At 42.0% G+C, this 21755-nt stretch overlaps 1 protein-coding gene across 4 annotated transcripts in view; it reads right to left on the bottom strand.

Moving 5' to 3' along the window:
* Positions 1-17010, bottom strand: part of LOC135500117 (uncharacterized) — a 46101-nt gene extending 29091 nt beyond the window's left edge. For 2 of the 4 annotated variants that reach the window (XM_064791330.1, XM_064791333.1), the window contains exons 1-2: positions 16877-17010; positions 15973-16087 (exon numbers count right to left, since the gene is read on the bottom strand). In XM_064791330.1, the coding sequence (XP_064647400.1) occupies positions 15973-16087; positions 16877-16878 (117 nt within the window). In that variant the 5' untranslated portion in view covers positions 16879-17010. Of the gene's footprint in view, positions 1-5463; positions 5539-9281; positions 9387-12907; positions 13277-15972; positions 16088-16876 lie in introns of those variants that run through there. The other 2 variants (XM_064791332.1, XM_064791331.1) reach the window with 2 other exon arrangements.
* Positions 17011-21755: the final 4745 nt, after the last annotated feature.

Raw genomic sequence — 21755 nt, 5'->3', positions numbered from 1 at the left:
TCACAAGGACACAGACACCATAGTTAGAAACAGCTAGAGGATCAGAATAAGATGCAACATTGAAGAGATTGTCACACTTCCCACCATTAAGATGGTGCATGTGTAATGGTATAACTTTCCATGTAGATACAGATACTAATTGATCAATTAGGTATTGTTACCGCCTACTGGAATGCACTGTAACAATTGCTCTAAAAAGTAATGGATCCACCACTGTTCCAGCACGTCCATGTGCATAGCACAAAACAGGCGCCATGATTCTGGCGGGATAGGCTAGCCAACAGCTGATAAAATGTCAACCATTGCAAAACATCCAACTTGGTTGCTGTTGGTCTGAAGACACCAGCAGATCTCACATAACATTTTGATAATGAAAATGTCACAAAATTATTACTGCTGATTGAGAAGATGTGAGCGAGAAGACTAGGAAGCTTTACCCATGACTGGGTCTTCCATCATCACAGCTGTCAAAATGGGGACTTTTCTCTTCATCTCGACAGGTTTTGGATCATCTTCCCCAAAGACGGTGATTAAGGCATCATTTGTCTTCCATTAGCTTCAATTAATCATTAACCCATGATTTCTTTCAAAATTTGACAACATCCTGCATGAAACTATAAAGTTTAACAATGGTACAATCAGAAAATGCTCATTGGGAAGTTTCCAATGAATGGTCACGTCAGGTGCAATATCTGTTTCCCAAACTTGACAACAAGTGTCCCCATCAGATCTTGAACCTACAAGTTGCCCTTCACGCTTGTCAAAGAGAAACATGTGGTCATCAAATCTGATTCGTCATGACGTTGACCTAAGCTCCCCTAATTATCAAGGAACTAATTGACATCTGACACCACTCAGGAAGAGATTTATAATTAGCGAGAGTGATGTTATTTTTCTATGAACTGTGACATCACAGAACAACATCCTTGTGGGACAGGGAAGAACTTTCCATCCTGAATCGATGACTTTTTCTAAATCCTTCAATGTAGGCACAGACCTACAGAGAGACTGCCATTCTAATGGTGTGTTCACACTGGATGCGAATTGAAACCGAATTCCGTAGAGCGCTCTCCGGAATACGAATTGGTTAATCCAGTTTCAGAACGGTCGCGTCACACTGGCCCGAATACGCATTCAAATCGGTTTAAAACGCGCCACACTCAATGCATACTAACGACGCGCCATCTATTATTATTATTATTATTATTTATTAACCTCCCTTAAGGGAGAATAAAATTTACAAGTACAAAACATATAAGTATAATATCACAGTATCACACAGTCATTATTAACAAGTTAAAATCGCGTAAGGTGCTTGACCATTTCCATCTCCCGGCCATGCCTATTGCCAAAGTTCGGGTCAAAGAGGAGTGTCCTCAGCGAGTCAACACCACCGTCGCTAAATGCGGAGAATCCCGGCCTCGCCCTCGAAAACGAGGCCAAAACCGGGGAAAACCCCGCCGCGACAATGTTGCTGACCAGCGTACCTTTGACCAACGAACCGGCGGCAACATACCTTGCCAGGAAATGGCAATGCAAGTCACGTGCAAGGGAGTTGATTTTTCCCTATTCTATGGCATAACGAAAAACGATTTGAGTTAATGAGATCATTTAAATACATCAGTTAACTAGTTCGGAGCACTAGTTCCCGCGGTCAAAGGTCACTTTCCATGCGCCGGGCGCATGCGCAGTGCGATCGAAAACCTTAATTCGTATCAAGCGCGTCACACTTGAAATCTCAATACGGTTTCGTTGATTCGGATTAGCTGATTCGCATTCAATTCGGTTTAAGAACCGTGTTGGTTAAAGCGGATTGAGATCGGTATGAACCGAATTGAGTGTGACGCCCCAATACGTATCAACGTTTTAATTCGAATTCAATTCGTGTTAAAACCCCAGTGTGACCACGGCATAATAATCAGCCAAAATCACCAAACAGAACATCTTCACCATAAGATAGCACTTAAAATCGATGTGTCCACTGACAAGTGACACAAACTTTGAGTAATTAGCCAGGTTGATTGTCTGCTGGTTACAGATTGGAAGGAGCGCAATCGTACTGCGCTGTTCCCGGGACAACCAGGTCGTTGGCGCAGGTTGCCAAATTAGATTTCGAAGGATAATTGGTGGCTTTATTTATTGATTTGATTCGATACATTGGAAAAATTCTTGAGCAGAATGTCGGTGTACTAAAATTGCAGAGATGTTCAAACACACATTATCAAGGCTGGATAGTCAAAAAGTGATGTTCGATCGAGCCCCCCACAGATCTTGTGAAGCAGGCCAATATCTCCTATTGAGAGCAGCTTGATTCATCTTCTCCGTATCCACATGCAGTCTACAACATGTCCCTCGATCTGATAGCCTAATTTATAAGTCTGCCACATCCCGGGATAGCCGGCTACACGGCCAACAACAACATTAGCCGTATTGGCCATTGGAGACTGATATTTTGTCAGACGAAAAATGTGCAGGCTGCTTTTGTAATATATGTATCCTCAAAGCTTTTTTTCATATTTCGATAGAGTGTGCGGTTTGTGTAGCACTCAGTAGGAGTAGTAGTGTAGAGAGATACATGTAGGATACAATAGACAATGTTTAAAACATGACAGTGTTTAACCCGTGTTTGATAGAGCCCCATGTAGCTCAATGACGCTAATTCAAACACAGCAAGTCAGCGAAAAGCATTTTCAAAATGGACATGGCAATCCACAGATGAAGCCACAACAAACACAGGAGTTGGATGGATGAGACGGAGAGACATTCTACTCAAGATGATACAAGACTTCCCAACTTGAACATACCAAGGAAACGATACATCTACCGTAGGGAATCAATTAACCAGCAGCTATTCAGGAAATTGTCGCCATCCTATTCTTTCTGATTGAATTAAAGAAACCAATATCCAACTGGGACCTCAGATCAGGCAAGAATTCCATTCCACGGATTCAATCTTTAAGGAGGTTTTTGCCTAAAAGTCAAAGTAACCAGTTGAAAAAATATGCTTTTTACACCATTCCCTGCTCAGTAGACACAAGAGGACAGAAAACTGACTCCTTTCGGAGATCCTGGGCTGACTTTCAGAGATCCTGGGCTGACTTTCAGAGTGAGAATAAATTAGAATTTTGCTATTCTAAAATACCCAAACCTCACATGGCAGTGTACTTGCAACTGTTTCTTTACCAATAGCAGATACTGGCATACAATAATTACACATTCCGTACTACCTGTGCCAGGAAGCCCACTCATTAGGCAAGAATTCGTCACCTCTGACATGGGGAAATGAGGCCAGAGAAATAGCAGGAAGGGAGCTGAGCCCAACAGGAACCACCCAGCGATAAGATGCTGGTCAGAGATTTAGAAAGGCTGCCGAGGGAGTCTAGCTGTCCCAATCATCACCATCTGTGTTGCCAGAAAAAGGTCTCTCCCAGTTTCTGGCGCCAAATCTTTTTGAAGTTTGCAGCAACTGCAAATCTCACAATACAAATTCATATGTTCTGTCTACAAGTGGCAAATGGGTCGATATCCATTATCACAAAACAAATTTGAATTCAAACTTGATTATGTGCCTTATCAGGTCAGCCTTGGAATAATATTTAACAAGGGTTTCAGAAGCATACAATAGTCAAGTTCATCAGTCAGTCAGTTCGAACCGCCAGATCGGGATATTCTGATCGGGATATCAGCTGTGTCAAGGCAAGGCGAGGGCTCTCATTTGATACCATAGCAATAACTTGGCTTGTCACATCTCTCTGTCCCGGAATTCGAGATTGCAAACACTGCCGAGGCAAGCTGTTAGTATCAGCAGAACAACAGTCATGTGGCAGAGCTCGACTGTTACAGACTCATATCCAAGGACTTGAGAACTCGAACATAAACACCATCAGATATTGCCCGCCTCTTATTTCGTACAATTGTTATTAGTATCAATTTATTATAATTATATTTATTACCAATTGTCTTTTTCCTGGTGAATGGGTTTTTACGTATGAGTTTGGTGCACTAATGTTGCTTCTGGATAAAATGATTGTGTTGAAGTCTATCACTCATATAGGCCTGGGAACGATAAGGCCGGAGGGCAGTTACATTTCACATTGTCACTGTCTCGGTTCTCATGTCGCAACAAGCATAATACAATGACATAAGGGTGACAGTGACATCGTGAATCTTGCGCAGACCACTCTTCAGACGCCGAAAAAAACAGACACAACCACTAACAAACCTTTACAAATTTCAACATCCTGATTTTATGAAAGAAATGTCCTCTGAGCACAGATGCTTGGCCTGCACTCTATCCAGAAATGAAGAAAAAAATTGGCTTAAATCATTCCTGGAAACGGCAACAACTGTCACAAAATATGAAATATATCAAAAATATCCGTGCCAGAAGAATGATAAGTGCCGTGCCTTAGGACAGCCTTGGAATAAAAAAGGCAGAAAAAGTGTCTTGAATTAGGTCAGCTATTCTTTGACGACACCGCTTCCTAATGCCATTCAAAGGCAGATGTAACCTCTACTTTTTATTGTGCATTTCAAACTCTTTTCAATAGAAGCTTTGTTGAGTTGACAAAGTGTGAGATGAAGGAGGTTTCCGCCACTGAACAATAACCTGGGGAGCTAAGCAGGATGTTGTCATCAATGGGGTGAGGGGATAATAAAACGTTGGACAAACTGTAAAAAACTTTGCAGGGCATAAGTGACATATGACAAGTAAAGGGATAGGCCTGTTATGTGGAGGCTTTACAAGATCACGTTGCCTATTCAGGGCATTTCTTCTCCATCAGAAATGTCACTTGACCTAGTTTTAGATCCCTGACCTACAAAACTCTTCAATAGCTTTACTTCCTCTTTTGAACCAGGGCCCATTTCTGAGCAAATGTTAACAGCGACCGATGCACTCCATCTTGGGAAAATCACTCGTTGCCTGGTGTCCAACATTGTCCAACTATGTGGCAAGACTGCTGACCACCATCTACAATAAACTATAATGGTCAGACTATGAGTGGATGACCCAGAAAACGACAGCATCATATCAAGCTAAGAGCAGCCACGATAAACCAACACTCAGCTAATGGACCCTCGATGATGCGATAATGCTGCCACAAAAGAATAACATTTTTCTAGCCATTAGTAACAACATCCAGACAATTATCCTAACTGGTGATGATATCACTATTTTTCTAGGTGCTCAAGTGTAGCATCTAAATTCCTGCCCATCATTGAATAGTTCTCACAAATAATCCAAACACTTTCTCTCCTAACCCCCTATGGATTTACGAGTGTGTCAGCCTACTCAAAAACTCTACACCCAGCAATGATATATACTGTTCAAAGGGAGGTGAAGAAGAAAATCTAGGCAACTTTCTTTGAGAAGAAGAATCAGTTCCGACACTGACACAATGCAACACCCCCATAACTGTCTAACCCCTCACGGGACAGAAAGCAAAATGTCACAAAACTTACCCCGTAACAGACTGAATCGCGATTCGAGACAGCCCTGGACGCACTGTGACAGAAGAATAACTTGAACATGGCCGTTTAATCCAAGCATCAATTAACGTCAAGATAGACCCGGCTGGAAAACAATAGTAGCGCTAATCCTATGCTCTTTAACACAGAGACACGATACACTTCGATCTTGAGTCTCGTTTTTCACTAATCCGATTTATTCAAATGGCGATAATTCACCCGGGCAATAATCCCCACTAGCCTCCTTTTGAACTTAAACTTGAGTTGATATTTCACGATAAGTTTTTAATATAATCGCTGGACTGTTTCCTTAGTCTCTTGGGATCAGTAGCTAGCAGCTTGAAGGTCACTTTGGCTGAAATATCACCAACAAAGAGGGGGGTCCTGAAGTCTTCAATCTCAAACTTAGGAGAAGCACAATCTTGAATCCAGTGCCGAAAACCCTACGTCACCTAAAGTCGTGATAACCTCAAATGCTGCCCCTCAAAGTCAAATGCGGGGATGCCAACTAATTCCATTGGAGAAATATCTTTACAGTCAGTTAACTTCCTTGATCTCATGACTTTGTAGTCCTGTTCTGCTACCTCGAAAATACCATAGACTCAAACTCAACCATCACGGACAGTGAACTCCAAAATAATGACAGCCTGAGCCGGACTGAATCGTCCTGTTTAGGTCCCTATCTGTTTCTTCTTTGACAATTAAGGAAAAAACCACCGGTATCCACCTAATTGTGTTGTTGCATGAGTCCCATTCCTTGTCGGACCAACAATGGCAATTCCGCCATGAATGAAGTCCTTATCCTCTTGGTTATCTTAAACTCTTAACGCAGACAATAGACGGCACGATGACACAACAGGCGTACATCTTGACCCAGCTCACGTGTAAACACGTTTCCGTCATTTATCATAACTGTCTAGCGTCCATATGCCGTGTTCTCCTGGGACCACCTGTTCTCGCCAATCAAAGAATCATGGTCCAGGACGTCCGCTCAACACGTGATATGACAAAAGAAGAAAGTCCCCGCGGCAATTCTCACACAAAGACGCACGCTACTTATATTCCATGTTCCAAAAAAACGAAATAATTCTGAAGCAGATCTTTTCTTTTTTGGAAAGAAATTCCGCCACAGTTTGATAGGACGAATACAGAAAGTCAATAGAGAATGGCGACAAGGAGGCTGGACGGGAAAGCAAGTCAATGAATGACAGAAAAGAGATAAAGAAGTTTTGGAGTAAATCTGATGTCCATGCCCATCACCTCTGTACAAGCTACTACCTCAAGACCACTTGCACCTTCCTCCTGAATCTCAGGGCCGCAAAATCAATACTGAATCGTATTATTTGCGAAAGGAGAGGGAAAACGTGTCAGGCATCGGGCAACTAAGGCTACTCAGTCCAGGACGGGTGTTCCAAGTTTCTGATGATAATGGCAAGAGTCAGGAACACAGCCCGCTGTGTGAAATTACATCCGAGAGTGAATGGACGCGATATTTGCTAAATCCAGCTTCAGATACAATGGAGTAGATCCCTTATGATTGTGACAATGCTTCAATGGTCCTTACCCAAGTATGTGTTTGTCCGATATCATGTGTGAATGGCATAACTGGACTAGATGATGATATGTCCTGATTGGTAATGGTCCACATGTATACGTCCAATTATCACCAGCATCTAGCTACTGTACAAACATCAACGTAGGGGACCACCATTCCAACATGTCTGTCCAATGACCACATTGACAAACGCTCAAACTCAAAGTCAATATTTTCGAGCACATTTAGTGGACATGAGTAATAAGTTGGATGTAGGGGATAAATAAGAAATTCCAGTGAAATTTGTGGTTTAGTGAAGCAATGACGTATTTTGACCACATCGGTTTCACCCGAACATTAGCTTACATTTGTAGTAAGATTGACCTACAGTAGGCCTACAACATAGCGCTTTGCTATGCTGGTTATAACTCTGTTTGATTGGACTGATTGTTCTTTAATCAAATGTGCCCACATAAGCCAACCCACATAGTCCAGAGGAAATCTGATTGAAAATCTCTCAGTTATTTTACAACTGACCAATACAATGCAATAGGTTTGCCGCAAATAATGTGGGCAAAACATGTGATTTGAACCAGTAATTGTTAGATATTTCCTATGGGCTTAGAGTAAGTGCAATCATGCATGGGATAGGCCTAGTGGTTAGAGTCGGTGAGTCAAAGATCAAGCATGTCATATATGGGACGGAACTGCTTTTGGTGAAGGGTCAATTGGCATCAGTGACCAGCACAATATCAAAAGTCCACTGGGACAAAGATCGCTGAGTCTGAGGTGTTTTTTAAATGCTTTGAGCAACCTGTATAAAAAACAGAGTCAATCACTGACTCCCAAAGGGAACTTATCTCGTTGCATAGCCTCGAGCTCGAACAAGACGTCATCACTGTCGTCATTTCCACCTAAAACTTTATATCAAACAAAATGGACATTGTAAAAGACATAAACCATAACACTGAGATTTCAAATACAATATTTACCGACCCACAACACGGACAACCCCTCGGGTGCCTAGGCCCAGTTGACCTCAACCTTTATTGACATGTACCAGCAGTGGTTGGGTGAAGTTTCCAACAATGAATAGAGAACTCGTAAGTTCCTTTTCCCTAAGTGGTACAAAATAGCCGTCTTATTATTTCCATTTTATGATTCATTATTTTATACTTGATCAGGTGCTTTTGTGTAGGTCGATGTATAACACAGTCATTGAATCAAGAGGACACCAAAATATGACCACTAAAATATGACTGAAAAACAAGGCCCATTCTTCCAGCCTCTGCCTCCCCCAGCCGAATCAATCAACTATCTGACCTAACATGCATAATATCAGTCATTGGGACCGATGCAATAACACTAACAGTCATAACACACTTGTTTTTCTTCATAACTAAAACATGTTATACAATATTTTCCCAATATTTTTGACTAGACGAGGATAACATTATATTCATTTGGCGTGACTGCCTAACTGTAGATGTAAGGGAGAGTGCCTGCAAGAAGACCACACTCGTTGACATTTTACTTTCATTCAGACGTAGTGATCTCCAATGGCAATCTTAATCTCAGAGCATTGGCAAGTCAAGATATGAACAGGCAAAATGACTGAACCAACCAAGGAACCGCTGAGAACCTTCAGAGGAGGCTGAATTAGTGCTGGGGCCAAAACTAATCATAATCAATCTCCCCAAATCCATAAGCTACAGGTTTATCCTTAATCCGAATAATTTCTTAGAATAGAATTATAGGTGCTTAGTGTTAATCTGGGTCCTTGGGTTGAAGCCAGATTGGTCCCGGCACAGCAACAGTCTGCTTGGCTGATCCCAGTGCTCTATAGAGTCTACATGCATCTACATGTACTTTAGGTACGTACAGCCTAACTCCAGACAACCAGGCCAGGAGGAGCCAGGCTAATCCATAAGGACCTAATTGGTTCCAGATTGTCTCACCAGATTGCTATCTATCAACACAGTAGTTTAGTTCCCAATCCTCTCAGTAGGGTGAATCAGTTACCTCTTGAAAAATTATGGTTATCATTCCATGCTCCAAGCACAAGTGTATAACTAACTATAAGGCTTGGCTATACCCTATAAAGTATGACAAGACACCAGAAAGATTGCTGCAGAAGGTATCATGTGACATCAACTGTCATCCTGTTGTACAGTGAGCTTAGTTACATACATAGTACCTCCTTACAATCCCAAGAGGACACCTAGCAAATCAGAAAGTAAAGACAAACTGCCCAAATCTCACATGACCTAATACTCACCACATGGTTCATGTTGATGTCGGCCCGCATTGTCCGCGGCGAGTTGCACCATTTGAGCATGCTGGCGACGGCGTATCCACGTTCAGAGAAAGATTAGAGCACCACCTATAGGAGCACAATATGGGAATTATACGATAAGGTCCGCGTGGCGGGATGGAAACATGTTGATATGTTATCTAAATCACATCTCGGACCAAGGTTTGAAAGCTATCGACCACCTGTGCGTTTAACATATTGGACATTCTCATTGAATGGAATGTACAGCAAGGTGTTGAACTCTAACTCAGACCTGAGATGAGATTTAGTCACAACGTACAGAAGATTTATAAGCTGGACTGGGATTGTGGCTTTTAGACTGGTTTCAAATCATCTCACTAAGGCGAACTTTGGACATGATCCTGTACGAGTTGGAATGGCACGCGATACCACCATGTTCGATTTCCTGAAGAAGCCCCATTCTCAGTCCAGCCCGTAAATCCCTGTGTGTTGCACACATCCTATGCACACATACTTCCTTCATCCAACAACTCCTCTACAAGAATAAGAAACAAGAAGTAATAACTAGTTTCTTATGACAGAAACTTGTTATGAATTGATCAGGAAAAACTTTTTTTTATATACATGTAACAGAATATGAGATACGGTCTGACTTGATAGATCTTTCGTTTTATTGAACAGCGCAAGGTTACTAGAAAGTTTGACTGTCATAGTTTCTTTTTGAGTGAGTCATCTGTCCTTTACCATATCATGCATGTGTGTGGGATGGGGGAGGGGTGGAGTTGGTCAAAGCAACAAGAATCACTTAAGCAAGGTTTGAGGACTCTTTTTATGGTTTTCTGTCTCTTGCACTCATCACCACAGATTTGAATCAATCTCATGAGAAACCATAGGGTTAAAACAGATCAATACACGAGCCAATAGTGTCATGCGACATGGCCCACCCGATTTTGGAGTGGAATCGGCATGAATTATTTCCCACACGCACTTGAGGGATTGATTTGTGTAACAGGCAAAAGTCATTGGTTGGCTGTTCAGTACCTCAGATATTGCCTCCCAAAAATATATCAAGCCTTGACAGTACAGATTCTCTTCCTCTGTGTATGTGATGTATGAAGCCTTACGCCAAGAAAGAAGCAGCCTCCGACGTTGTGTGCCACTACTGATGGATGTGAATTGAGTTTATCCAGCTAGTGGAAAAACAATTTTTTATCTTTGGAAGAGAAGCTTCCATCATAATCAGCCATTTTGATTGAATCGTAGCATTTTCTTTGTTATCTTGTATTACTTCATTGTGGCCTGCATGTCTTGACGGCATTTCTTCTACAAATATTCCTGCTTCTCGTTCACCATGGCGATATCATGTGTCACAGAATAATATCGATGGCAGGAAAATGGTCTTGTTTGAGGCCAAGAGAGTATAATTTGAGGTTTAGGGTACCACAGTTCCCTCAAGGAACCCATAGGCTACACTCTCGGTTATCAGCAGAGTTGAAGTTTGGTGAGACCCGGGCCAGCAAAGCCCAGAACTGTAAAAATGTACAGATCAAGAAAGAGCCACAGTCATGACAGTTGTTATATTTTCAAAGTCCCAATGCCAGTGCACACTTCACAAGAGATTAGCAAACAGTAATGATATATTGCTTTTGGAGCTTAATTAGTGAATGCTACATTTGATTAATGAGATGTTTTGTCCTTCAGTCCAAGGCCACGTTCATTGCCAATAGCATGCTATGGTGTCACAGCATCTTTGGACTGGCATCTTGCAGGACTAAGTGTGGAGGATTTGCTTTTGGTTGCATTATCATGGAGTGTGCAGCAACCATGGTAAGAGTTGCCGCTGCTTGTGGCCCCATCGGGACAAGCGCTAATGCTGCTCTCTGCAAGCAAAACTCCACAATCATAAATCATGCATTGTATGAAGCACCATGTTCAATCGACAAGATAGTCATTGTTGTTTTTGCTGCTACAATCCCCACAACAACTGTGAAATGGTAATGTATTTTCTACCAAGGAATAAATTGTTCCATCCTTACTTCAGATCTCTCCTCATCAATACCATTTTAAAATCAATAAGATCTGAAGATAATCTTCCCCCTAAAACGCTTTAGAACGCATCACATCTAGAATCTAGATTAATTGTCAATGCAGTTTTTATCTTAGTCATTTTATCTCGAATGAGAGATACACAGTTGGAATGGATACATTGCACTGGTAGAGGGTTTGAAGCTCTCGTCTTCAGGAAACTAAGTCAATCAGCCACATCAATAAAATTGGTGAGAAAGATGATGATGACGACCTCGAGTTCATCAAATGTTAAAAGCACTTGTAGTGTCAATTCAAGGGGAGGGGGATGAGCATGACTTTGCTAGGCAATGATGTGAACAATAAACTTCCCCTTCAATACCTTCATGGTTTGTCCATGCAAGGAAAGGAGCATGGGCAAGACCTTCCAACATGATGTATGCGTAGCTATACATTATCTAGCTAATGGCATTGTGTACCACACACAGCTGCTGTAGATATGTATTCTCATATTGACGGGTGGCCGTATCGGGTGAATCATAATCACATTTTTATCTATTCGAATCTATTGTGGAATCGATGACTATTCTCTATCCAGTTCATGATAATCCATTAGCCATGCCAGAACAATGGACATTGGACCACATCATACATGGTGTGTTTGAGCCTGGGTATGAAGGCTATGTTGAACAACTCATGAAGCAATGCGAGTCACAGGCACATGAAGAACAAAACACCAGCCCTACTGACATATTTGATGAATGTTGCCAGGCCGATCTTCCAGCGTTGTTTGACCGTATTCAACATCCGTATACCGTACTGTCTTTGGGAATGGCGCACCCCACTGATAAATTGGCATGGACTGTTGCAGCTGGGCTTGTGTTTTGATCTTCATGTGCCTGTGCCAGAGCATCGTGAATAAAAGTCTCACCGATGAACTCAAGGGTCAAACCTCCCCCAAACCTCGTTTCTATTACAGCCGGAGTGCACCACTGAATGCACAAAGGCATTGAACTTGAATTGAGGGCTGACTCATGAATATAGGGTGTCCCAAAAAATCATGCACTACTTTACAGTCAACACACTGTGACTGTGTAGTACATGGTATGATGTAAGGGGAGATGACTCATTTCATCAGGGTGTCCCATAAACAAAGTTCCCTTCAATATAGCTCTTGCACTGACTGGGGCTAAGGGGCTTCGTAAAACCAGACACCCAAAACGTACAGACATGACAGACTAGTGTTCAACCTGTTGAATCATGCTGCTGGATTACACATGCGGCAGAATGCATTCACCAACCACCACGCATGGGCAAGGATCATGGATGACTCACTCGGAATTAAACGGATTGACACCATATCACTCATGTAGGGTGTTTAAATTTATAATGATAACTTGATCACTTTATCTGTTAGCGCTAAAAAAATTAATGCGGTAGATTTTATTCAGAGGCTAACAAATTTATTTTGCATGTTAGGAATGTCGTCCCTCGTGGCAAGGCAATGTTTGATAAATGACTGTACTTCGCTGGCATTTTGAATATGTGAATGCTGAATTCTCATTTCAAAATGGAATCGACATTTACCAGTTTCTGATACTTACTACAGAAATGCTAAGACGGCCTTAATTGTGGAGTTATGGATTCATTCTCTTCGAAGAACTTGAATGCAACTTAATTGCCGAAATCGAAAGTCGAAAATGACAAGTTACGAAGAGGTGACCATCCAGCTAAAGACACAATCCTTCATCCAAAAGGGTCGAGCAAGATCCATCCAAGATGATTTGATTGAAGTTCCAATTGTCAGATTATCAGAATTGAAAGTAATCCAAAGAGTGTGGTTGGTTTTTGACTGCTAATATTCCAAAATTGAGAAAACAGATTGCCTTGATTCAGGTCATCCGAACATGCCGAAACTTAATCACAACAAAATTCAAATGGAAAGATGATGAGGGAGATGCCCCACCAATGAACTTGACCCCAAAGTGCCAAGACTATGCACACCGCTCATAAATCCATTGTTATTATTGTTTCTGAAGGATGCGATTGTAATCCGAAATAATCAATAGAGTCCCTGAGGGAGGTCCTGCGTTTTGCATTTGAAAACGAAAAATCTTAGGTTAGCACTCCAGGACCTGCACACTTCCCCACACCAATGCACCAATGTCATCAATCCATAACACAGGCCTATCCCAATCACAATGACTAATTGTCTCAAAAATCAATCAGAGTCGAGTGAGGAGGCTTAAACAGCACAGGCCTACACAGTGGATGGAGGACGAGTACGAGGTCCTGTGTTCAAGGTGTCTCCTCCACAACTCATGGAAATACTGATGATGCATCTTCGGGGTGGACCCTAGCTTCTGTGAGTCACCTCAGTTTGGGTAACACCCTTGGTTTATCATAAAGTGTGTACACAATGGAATATTGCCTGTGGTGTATGAGTGGGGGAAATATAACACCTGGAGACCAGGTGGGCTAGTTCTAACAATGTAATACAATCTCACACTAGGAATAGGATTGGACATGTATGCATATCATCGGCTCGCTTACATATTTTTGATATCATGCATTGACTTTTGTTTAACACCACAAAGAGGAAGAGATGAAGTTCATCTACATCCAGACACCAGACACCAGTGGTTTATGCAACAAAACTCACGGCAGAGGACACGCTGATTAACTATAATTATTTGCTTTCTGAAAAATGCACTGTGATGTTGTGTACAAGAAGTGCAAGTCCAATCAAATTTTCCAGTTCATCCATCATCGTCATAATGAAATGTACCAAACTACATTGTAGCCAATGTGAATTTCTGAAATTGAAGTTCCGAAATACCAAGTACAAGGTGATAAATCAACATGCATTATGCTAGTCATCTCACTGGGTCAAGTCCTACTTCTAAATCGCACTTATGACTGATAAAACTAATGAAAATCTTAACAAAAATCAATTAATCAAACATGTGATGTCGCCAAATCAAGACAATCATCTCATTACACAAGTGGATAATTAAATTTTCAAGGACCAAATTTGAGTGATTTTGAGATATGTGCAAATAAAGATCTCACAAGCAGTGTCAGGCAGCTTGTTTGTGATGTGCATAGCGCTCGGCTGAGCTGTTTAGGAGGAGGGATGGGCGGACTGCCACTCTCTTTGAGGATGTGAATACTTAGCGCAGGAAATTGAATTTTTGCAAAGTGTAAAATGTACGAGATGGAGAAAGTCACAAGATATGTGCAACTGATGACCATCACACCTTGCCGTATCCGCATTCAACTTCAAGGTCAAAATCATGATTTCACTTGCATAACGTGTCAATCATGTCATGATTTTCATCTCCAATACGGACAGGGCATGGCTCAGTCATGCAATATCAAAGTTAACGACCATCATTCATCCTTCATGTCTTCACTACATGTACATGTACAGTATTTAATAAAGCAACATGGTATGCAGTGTACCATCATCATCGATACACAGCACAAAAACAATGATTTTTTTGTAAAAAAACAATGACTCTCGTATTGTAAACTGCTCTCAAAATGCAAAAAGAGCATCCTTGCTTTCATGGAGGTGATCTCATCAGGAGCCATTTGTTTACAGGTTACCATGGAGACAGGAACCTCAGGTTTCACTCCACCTGCTCGACTCACCGTTTGAGTCATAAGAGAACTCTTCGATGAATGGAGGGGAGGAAGAACAAACGTTGACGTGATGAGCTCATGCGGCTAAAAATAGGCCTTGATCCTGCCAGCAGGGACGTGACTGAACAGTCATGGGTCATGAAAGCAGCCGGGGTTGATAGCATCTGCATGCATGACATACCACGTGTAAGTATGCAGATAACGGCACTCTGAATAACTGACGATGCCGGGAACTTTTGTTGCTATTCCCAACACCCGACACTACTGCACTATGGTTGTATCTGATCAGAAGTCTATCATCTGACTTAGGCTTGAAAGATGCATCAAATAAATACAATTTTCTAACAGGTGAGAGTTGGATCTACCTGTTCTTGAATAAATGTAAAGTTATATCAGTAATTCTCCTTGATAAGGAACCTAGAATAGACTTCGTACATCCATGCGTTGAGCTCTCTCTGGCGCTTAGCTCTACAATCTATGTTACAAACTGTACACTCAGCCCTAAAAGAACAGAGCTGGCTCTCTAGACCCTCACTCTGTATCTAATCTAATGGGTATTAACCCAAGCAAAACACGGAACATGTACTCCTGAAATGTGTGAAAATGCATCCTAGAAGAGGTCTTATTACTGAGGTGGTTTTTAATATTGAAAACATTTCATGTAAAAAACTAACAAACAAGACAAGGAAGATATAATACGACTTCATTCCATCTCATCCAAAGACAAACATAAATTGATTAGGCAAGCTTCCTGTGTAGACGCTTTTTAGCCATTGAAGGGTGCCTGTTCAACAGGCCTAAAATACAACGAGAAAAAAACCTATGTCATGTATGTGAAATAGTTAGAACTTGCACTGAAAGTGGCTAAACATTGTCTCCACAGCCTTTTTGATACATGACATTCACTTTTCAGCCCTTAGTTCTCTTCTCTCTTTCTCAGACTTTATGGCATGGCTCCACCCAGTTACATCCATGACTGGCACCCTCGGATAAGATGGAGTGCATAATAAAGAAGACCTACCGCAGTGAGGCTGTCAAGTTGTCCTAACCACGCCCCAAGCTCATCAACCTCAGTCTCATCCCCATCACTGTCCACTTCCACATCACTCACTTCACCCCGGCATTCATCAAAATCCCTGAAACAAAATATTACAAGCTATGTCTAGGAAAACGCACCGAGAATGTGAAAATTTGGTTTATTAAGTTCAGCCGTATAATTAGGCCTAAATGTAGGTGGTCGAAAAAGCATATTCTTATTGTGTGATTTTCATCAAATGGCATATCATATCAGCAGTGTAGCACTCGTAATCTCGCTGTCAGATGCATGGCGGAGTGTAGTAATAGTATGGTCCATCATTCAATATACTGAAACATCCACTATTTGCTATATTATGCAACCAAATGTCTTGGCAAAGAAATCAATCGACGACCATCCAAGATCATTTGTAAACTTCATTTTGATTGGATTAAAACCTAGTTTTAGGATCCGTTACGACATTTTTTGGATCCGTTATTGCTTTTTGGATCCGATACGATGTGATGACTTGAAATCACATGATGTGAATCGAGTTACGCTATTGGCCAAGAACATTTGGTAGCATAATATTGAGCCACAACAAATATAAATTACGCGTATTAATTATGAAATGGATCGGATTTCGCTGCGTGACTCTACTAGTACTATACCAAAAAAATTTTAAATTATAAAATTACAAATTGCCCTGGTAGTAAAAATGTTCACCCATGTTCTGATGAGAATCAAGCAAATTTTTTATGTGGCCTTACCATCATCATAGCACGTACCCTACAAAATGTACATAGGCTAGCATCATGCATGATAGCCAAGGCTAGAGATATATAGAAATCTGAAATGCATATTTGAAAGTTTGAACAAAGATTACCACAAAACCACACAAAATACTTACATCCCAACTTTTTGGAACTCTACTATTAGATTACGCCTCTATCAAAACTAACCCCATAACGCAAGTATAATCCAAGAAATCGACAAGAAAGATGAAGGAGTCCCACTCAACTTTCCACTGATCGCACCCATTTTACGGCGGTTTGTTACATCCTCGATAAACACATCGTATGGAGGCAGTGTGGTAATTCTGCCTAGTGATCAAAGGAGACGCCACTGTCAGTTCCTAACGCGGGAAACACGAATGAGCGCATGAGCAGAAATCCCCCTACAGAAACTTCGGGGAACTAGGCCTGGACGAGTTAGAGTCGTAGCAACCCAATGAAGAGAAGCTGTTTAGGGAAAATATAACCCGACTCCCTTCAAGCAGTGAGACACCACTTGACTAGGTCCAGGTTGTAATGGAAGATGTGGTCATATATTTCAAAAAAGTTAAAAATTTCCCATGGTTTACATTTTGGACATTTTGATATTTTCTGGTAATCATACCTCTTCTATGGTATGATATTTAGAAATATATCGGAGAAGATGTCATAGTAGATATATCAAAGAAATGTCTCATGTATTAAGATTTGAAAAGTTACATTGTCTTCATAAATTAAATGATTCTTTTGATGTGGTATTCCTGATTTTTGTACTTTCAACCAACACCAACAGATGGCAACAGGAGACATTGGAAGGGTCTAACATTATTAAGCTATAGAATGAGTATCAGTGCTTTGAAATATCAAAAGCAAAATACACAGCTGAGATGTATCATTTCTTTCATAGTTTGAAAAGAAGTGATGGACCAGTCTAGCAGTTTCATATCCCTCGGAGCCTTGATGTTTATTCCCCAGGCTGCTCTGCTAAGTTGTCAACATGGTGAGAGTGATGAGACAGTCACAGCAAGGCCGAATCCCTGGCTGCTCTATCGTGTTGACAGCATGATTAGAGAGATAGGACGGTCACAGCCAGGCCGAATCAGTCCTGGCTGCTCCACCGTGTTGACAACATGATGAGAGCTAGATGAGACAGTCACAGCCAGGCCACATCAGTCTGTGCTGCTCTGCCAAGTTGTGAACAGGGTGAGAGAGATGAGACGGTCACAGCCACGCCGAATCAGTCCTGGCTGCTCCACTGTGTTGACAGCATGGTGAGAGAGATGAGACGGTCACAACCAGGCCAGGTTTAAAGCACAAATATCGCTCAAGTAGGGTTAACATCCCACCGTATCTTTACTTTGTCAGATTTCTGACCATAATAAGTTGAGTGGGAGTAATATGAAGACCTGATTCGAGCCTAGCCAGGGTTGGACCAAGCTCGTTCGTGCTCATACGGGCCATGGTTGGCCCAGGTGCGGCAAGACATTGGTGAGGGGTGGTATACCAGATGAGGACCGAGGCTTGCCAGAGAAATTATGCCGTCACGGCCAGGTTGTATTCCCAGGACCAGGGTTGGGCCATGTGCCAGTCAATCTGGAACACGGATGGCATGCCTGATCACACACAGGGATGGCCAAAAGGTGAGGTTCCCCAAAAGGCCAGTCAGAGTTTTCATGGTACGCCAGATCTTTTCTGACACCAGTACTCTGACTGGGGGTCAAGTTTCTCCGGAGACTGCCACCAGGGTGCAGTGGTAGTCATCTCCAGTGAAAATACCCTGGAAATTCTAATTTACCACAAATGAAAAATACCCGAGATTTGTACTTGAGTGAAACAAACAATGGTGTGGTGCCGAAAATTAAAATAAGACACTCTGCCTGCATCTTAAACACATAGGTTATACAAAATATGACGCATTTGTCTTTCTTGACTTGCTGTATGGCATGTCAATGTATTTCTTATACAAACAAACTGGTGAATTCCCAATGCATTTTTTTTAAAAAGACGTTCTTGCAAATGCAATGAGACAGTAGTTCACCATATCTCTTCTGGGTGTGCCCTTCCTTCATAGCTCACCATGTTGCCAGAGAGTGTGTGACTTCCTCATCTCTCTCATCATGTTGTCAACACGGTGGAGCAGCCAGGACTGATTCGGCCTGGCTGTGACTTCCTCATCTCTCTCACCATGTTGACAACTTGGCAGAGCAGCCAAGTCTGATTTGGCCTGGCTGTGACTGTCTCATCTCTTTCACCATAATTATTGTCAACACGGTGGAGCAGCCAGAACTGATTCGGCCTGGCTGTGACTGTCTCATCTCTCTCGCCATATTAACAACTAGACAGTGCGGCGAAGATTGATGTGGCCTGGCTGTGACTGTCTCATCACTTGCATCATGTTGTCAGTACGGTGGAGCAGCCAGGATTGATTCGGCCTGGCTGTGACTTCCTCACCTCTCTCATCATGTTGTCAGCACGGTGGAGCAGCCAGGATTGATTCGGCCTGGCTGTGACTTCCTCATCTCTCTCATCATGTTGTCAACACGGTGGAGCAGCCAGGACTGATTCGGCCTGGCTGTGACTGCCTCATCTCTCTCACCATGTTGACAACTTGGCAGAGCAGCCAAGACTGATTTGGCCTGGCTGTGACTGTCTCATCTCTTTCACCATAATTATTGTCAACACGGTGGAGCAGCCAGAACTGATTCGGCCTGGCTCTGACTGTCTCATCTCTCTCGCCTTATTAACAACAAGGCAGTGCGGCGAAGATTGATGCGGCCTGGCTGTGACTGTCTCATCTCTCTCACCATATAGACAACTTGGCAGAGCAGCCAAGACTGATTTGGCCTGACTGTGACTGTCTCTCATCTCTTTCACCATGTAGACAACTTGGCAGAGCAGCCAAGACTGATTTGGCCTGGCTGTGACTGTCTCTCATCTCTTTCACCATGTAGACAACTTGGCAGAGCAGCCGAGACTGATTTGGCTTGGCTGTGACTGTCTCATCACTCTCATCATGTTGTCAACACGGTGGAGCAGCCAGGACTGATTCGGCCTGGTCATGACAGCCAGACCCCGTTAGCGAAAGATGAGCAAAATAGGTGGAATGCCTCTCAGCTGGATGTTTATAATAGGTCAGATTTGTTGCACTCCAAGGCCTTCCTCCTTGACATCTGCTGTTGCACTACAGACACCACCTACTGTGTCAGGTTTACCTGTCTTACTGGGTTCATTACACTTGGTGCAATATGGGTATGTGGATTAGTGGATTAGTGGATTAGATCGAATGAACTCAATGTGTTGCTGAATTCCTGCCATGAATTGTTATATAATGTTATATAATGATGAGTCATGGATTGGTCAAGGAACAGTTGCTGTATCTCTTCAATAATTTTGATGCGGAGAAGCAGTGTATGCTTCTGCATTGGTTTCTATCTGATGTCCATGAAATTTCGTTCAAATATTGTAAGCTGAGGCAGAGATGATGAAACAAGTATTCATCATCATATTCATGAAGGAGTCTGTCATGAAAGAACCGAAAACCTGATAGTGATAGTGACTTCAAGATGACCGAGGATGACTATCATAAGGCCAGAGTTCTCACTCCCGTCTACCCCTGCCCCTGGCCTTCTACCCACTTTCAACCCTCAGGAGTCACATTTTCATCCACAAACCCTTGGCAGATTTGAAGCAATATTCCTGTTTGTCACTGTTACAGTACACCTTGGGATTTCACCATTGTCTCAACCATTGTTTGCAAAGTTGGTAAATACACATTAGAGAGGTTACGCTAATTTGTAAGATGTAGACCAGATAACTATTATACAACAGTATATAAAGGACTCGTTAGGTAGTGTATTAATAAGATAAACCACAGATTAAACCAGGTTCATGCTTGCTTTGACTTGATAAATGACGGATCTGAGGGAGCTGGTTCAGGGGTTCCAGCTGTAAATCGTCCCCGCCCTAAAAACGGGTGATATTTTTAATTTTTAGTAATTGCCTAGTTCCATTTTCTTAGCTCAGATGGCAGCACCAAAGAAGATGAGTGTCGTACGGATATATCAGCTTGGAGGACGTTCCGGCAGCGAGTTTTTTTTTACAGGTAGGCTCGTACTATTGTGTACATTTAATTTATTATTAAAAAAATTAAGTAAATGAAAAAAAAGCAATAAAAACAAAAAGTGAATAATTTTTTGGGTCTTGCTTCCCTAGTTCAGTGAGCCACCCTGGGCCAAGCCTGGTCCTGACCTGGCTATATTGATGTATTTTTGGTGGCACGTTCTACATGAGGAATTTGGGAGGATTCACCTGTCTTCTAAGATGACTGTGTCCCAAGTAGTACTCAAGTTGTACTTAAAGAGTTATCAGGTAGATATTGGGTACAACCAGGCTCGTGAGATCAGATAACCAGCTGGCAGAGGTTGGTTGTTCCATTGTCCGTCCTTGTGAGATGATTACCATGGTACAACCAAATCAGTTGTCTTGTATCACCCATGTAGATCGCAGGGGTAATGTTGTCTTGTACAGCTAAGACCCTTTAAAGGTTGTATCAATGTCTTCCCAACCTGACCAGATAACCAGCTGGAAGAGGTTGGTTGTCACGTAGTCTGTCCTTTCGTCTCGAAAGTTTATTAGTGGTGGTAACCGTGTAATTTCTAGGTTGTGTCAAGGTCTTCCCAACCTGACCAGATAACCAGCTGGCAGAGGGTAGTGTTAGAATTGCACTGCACAGTTACGACTTGATGTGTTCTTAATTTGGTTCTACATGTAGCCATTTCATGTTATGAATCAATATCCAAGATACCTTTCATATTTACCTCAAACTAAATTATATAATTTCAAGGACAAAGCTTGGAAACTCAACCAATGGTAGAAATACATAGTAAGGTATTTCAAATCGGGTACGTTTTACACAAATATTTTGAAGATAATGGTCCTTCTGAAGTTATCAAGAACTTAAAATGTATGTCGAATACATCAGTGCGTCTGTGGCAGTTCTGTTCTCATTGTAGTTTG

Source organism: Lineus longissimus, chromosome 16 (genome assembly GCF_910592395.1).
Source record: "Lineus longissimus chromosome 16, tnLinLong1.2, whole genome shotgun sequence".
NCBI classification, from domain to species: Eukaryota; Metazoa; Nemertea; class Pilidiophora; order Heteronemertea; family Lineidae; genus Lineus; species Lineus longissimus.
The sequence above is the reverse complement of the archived record's forward strand: the minus strand, read 5'-3'. Positions and strand labels throughout refer to the sequence as shown.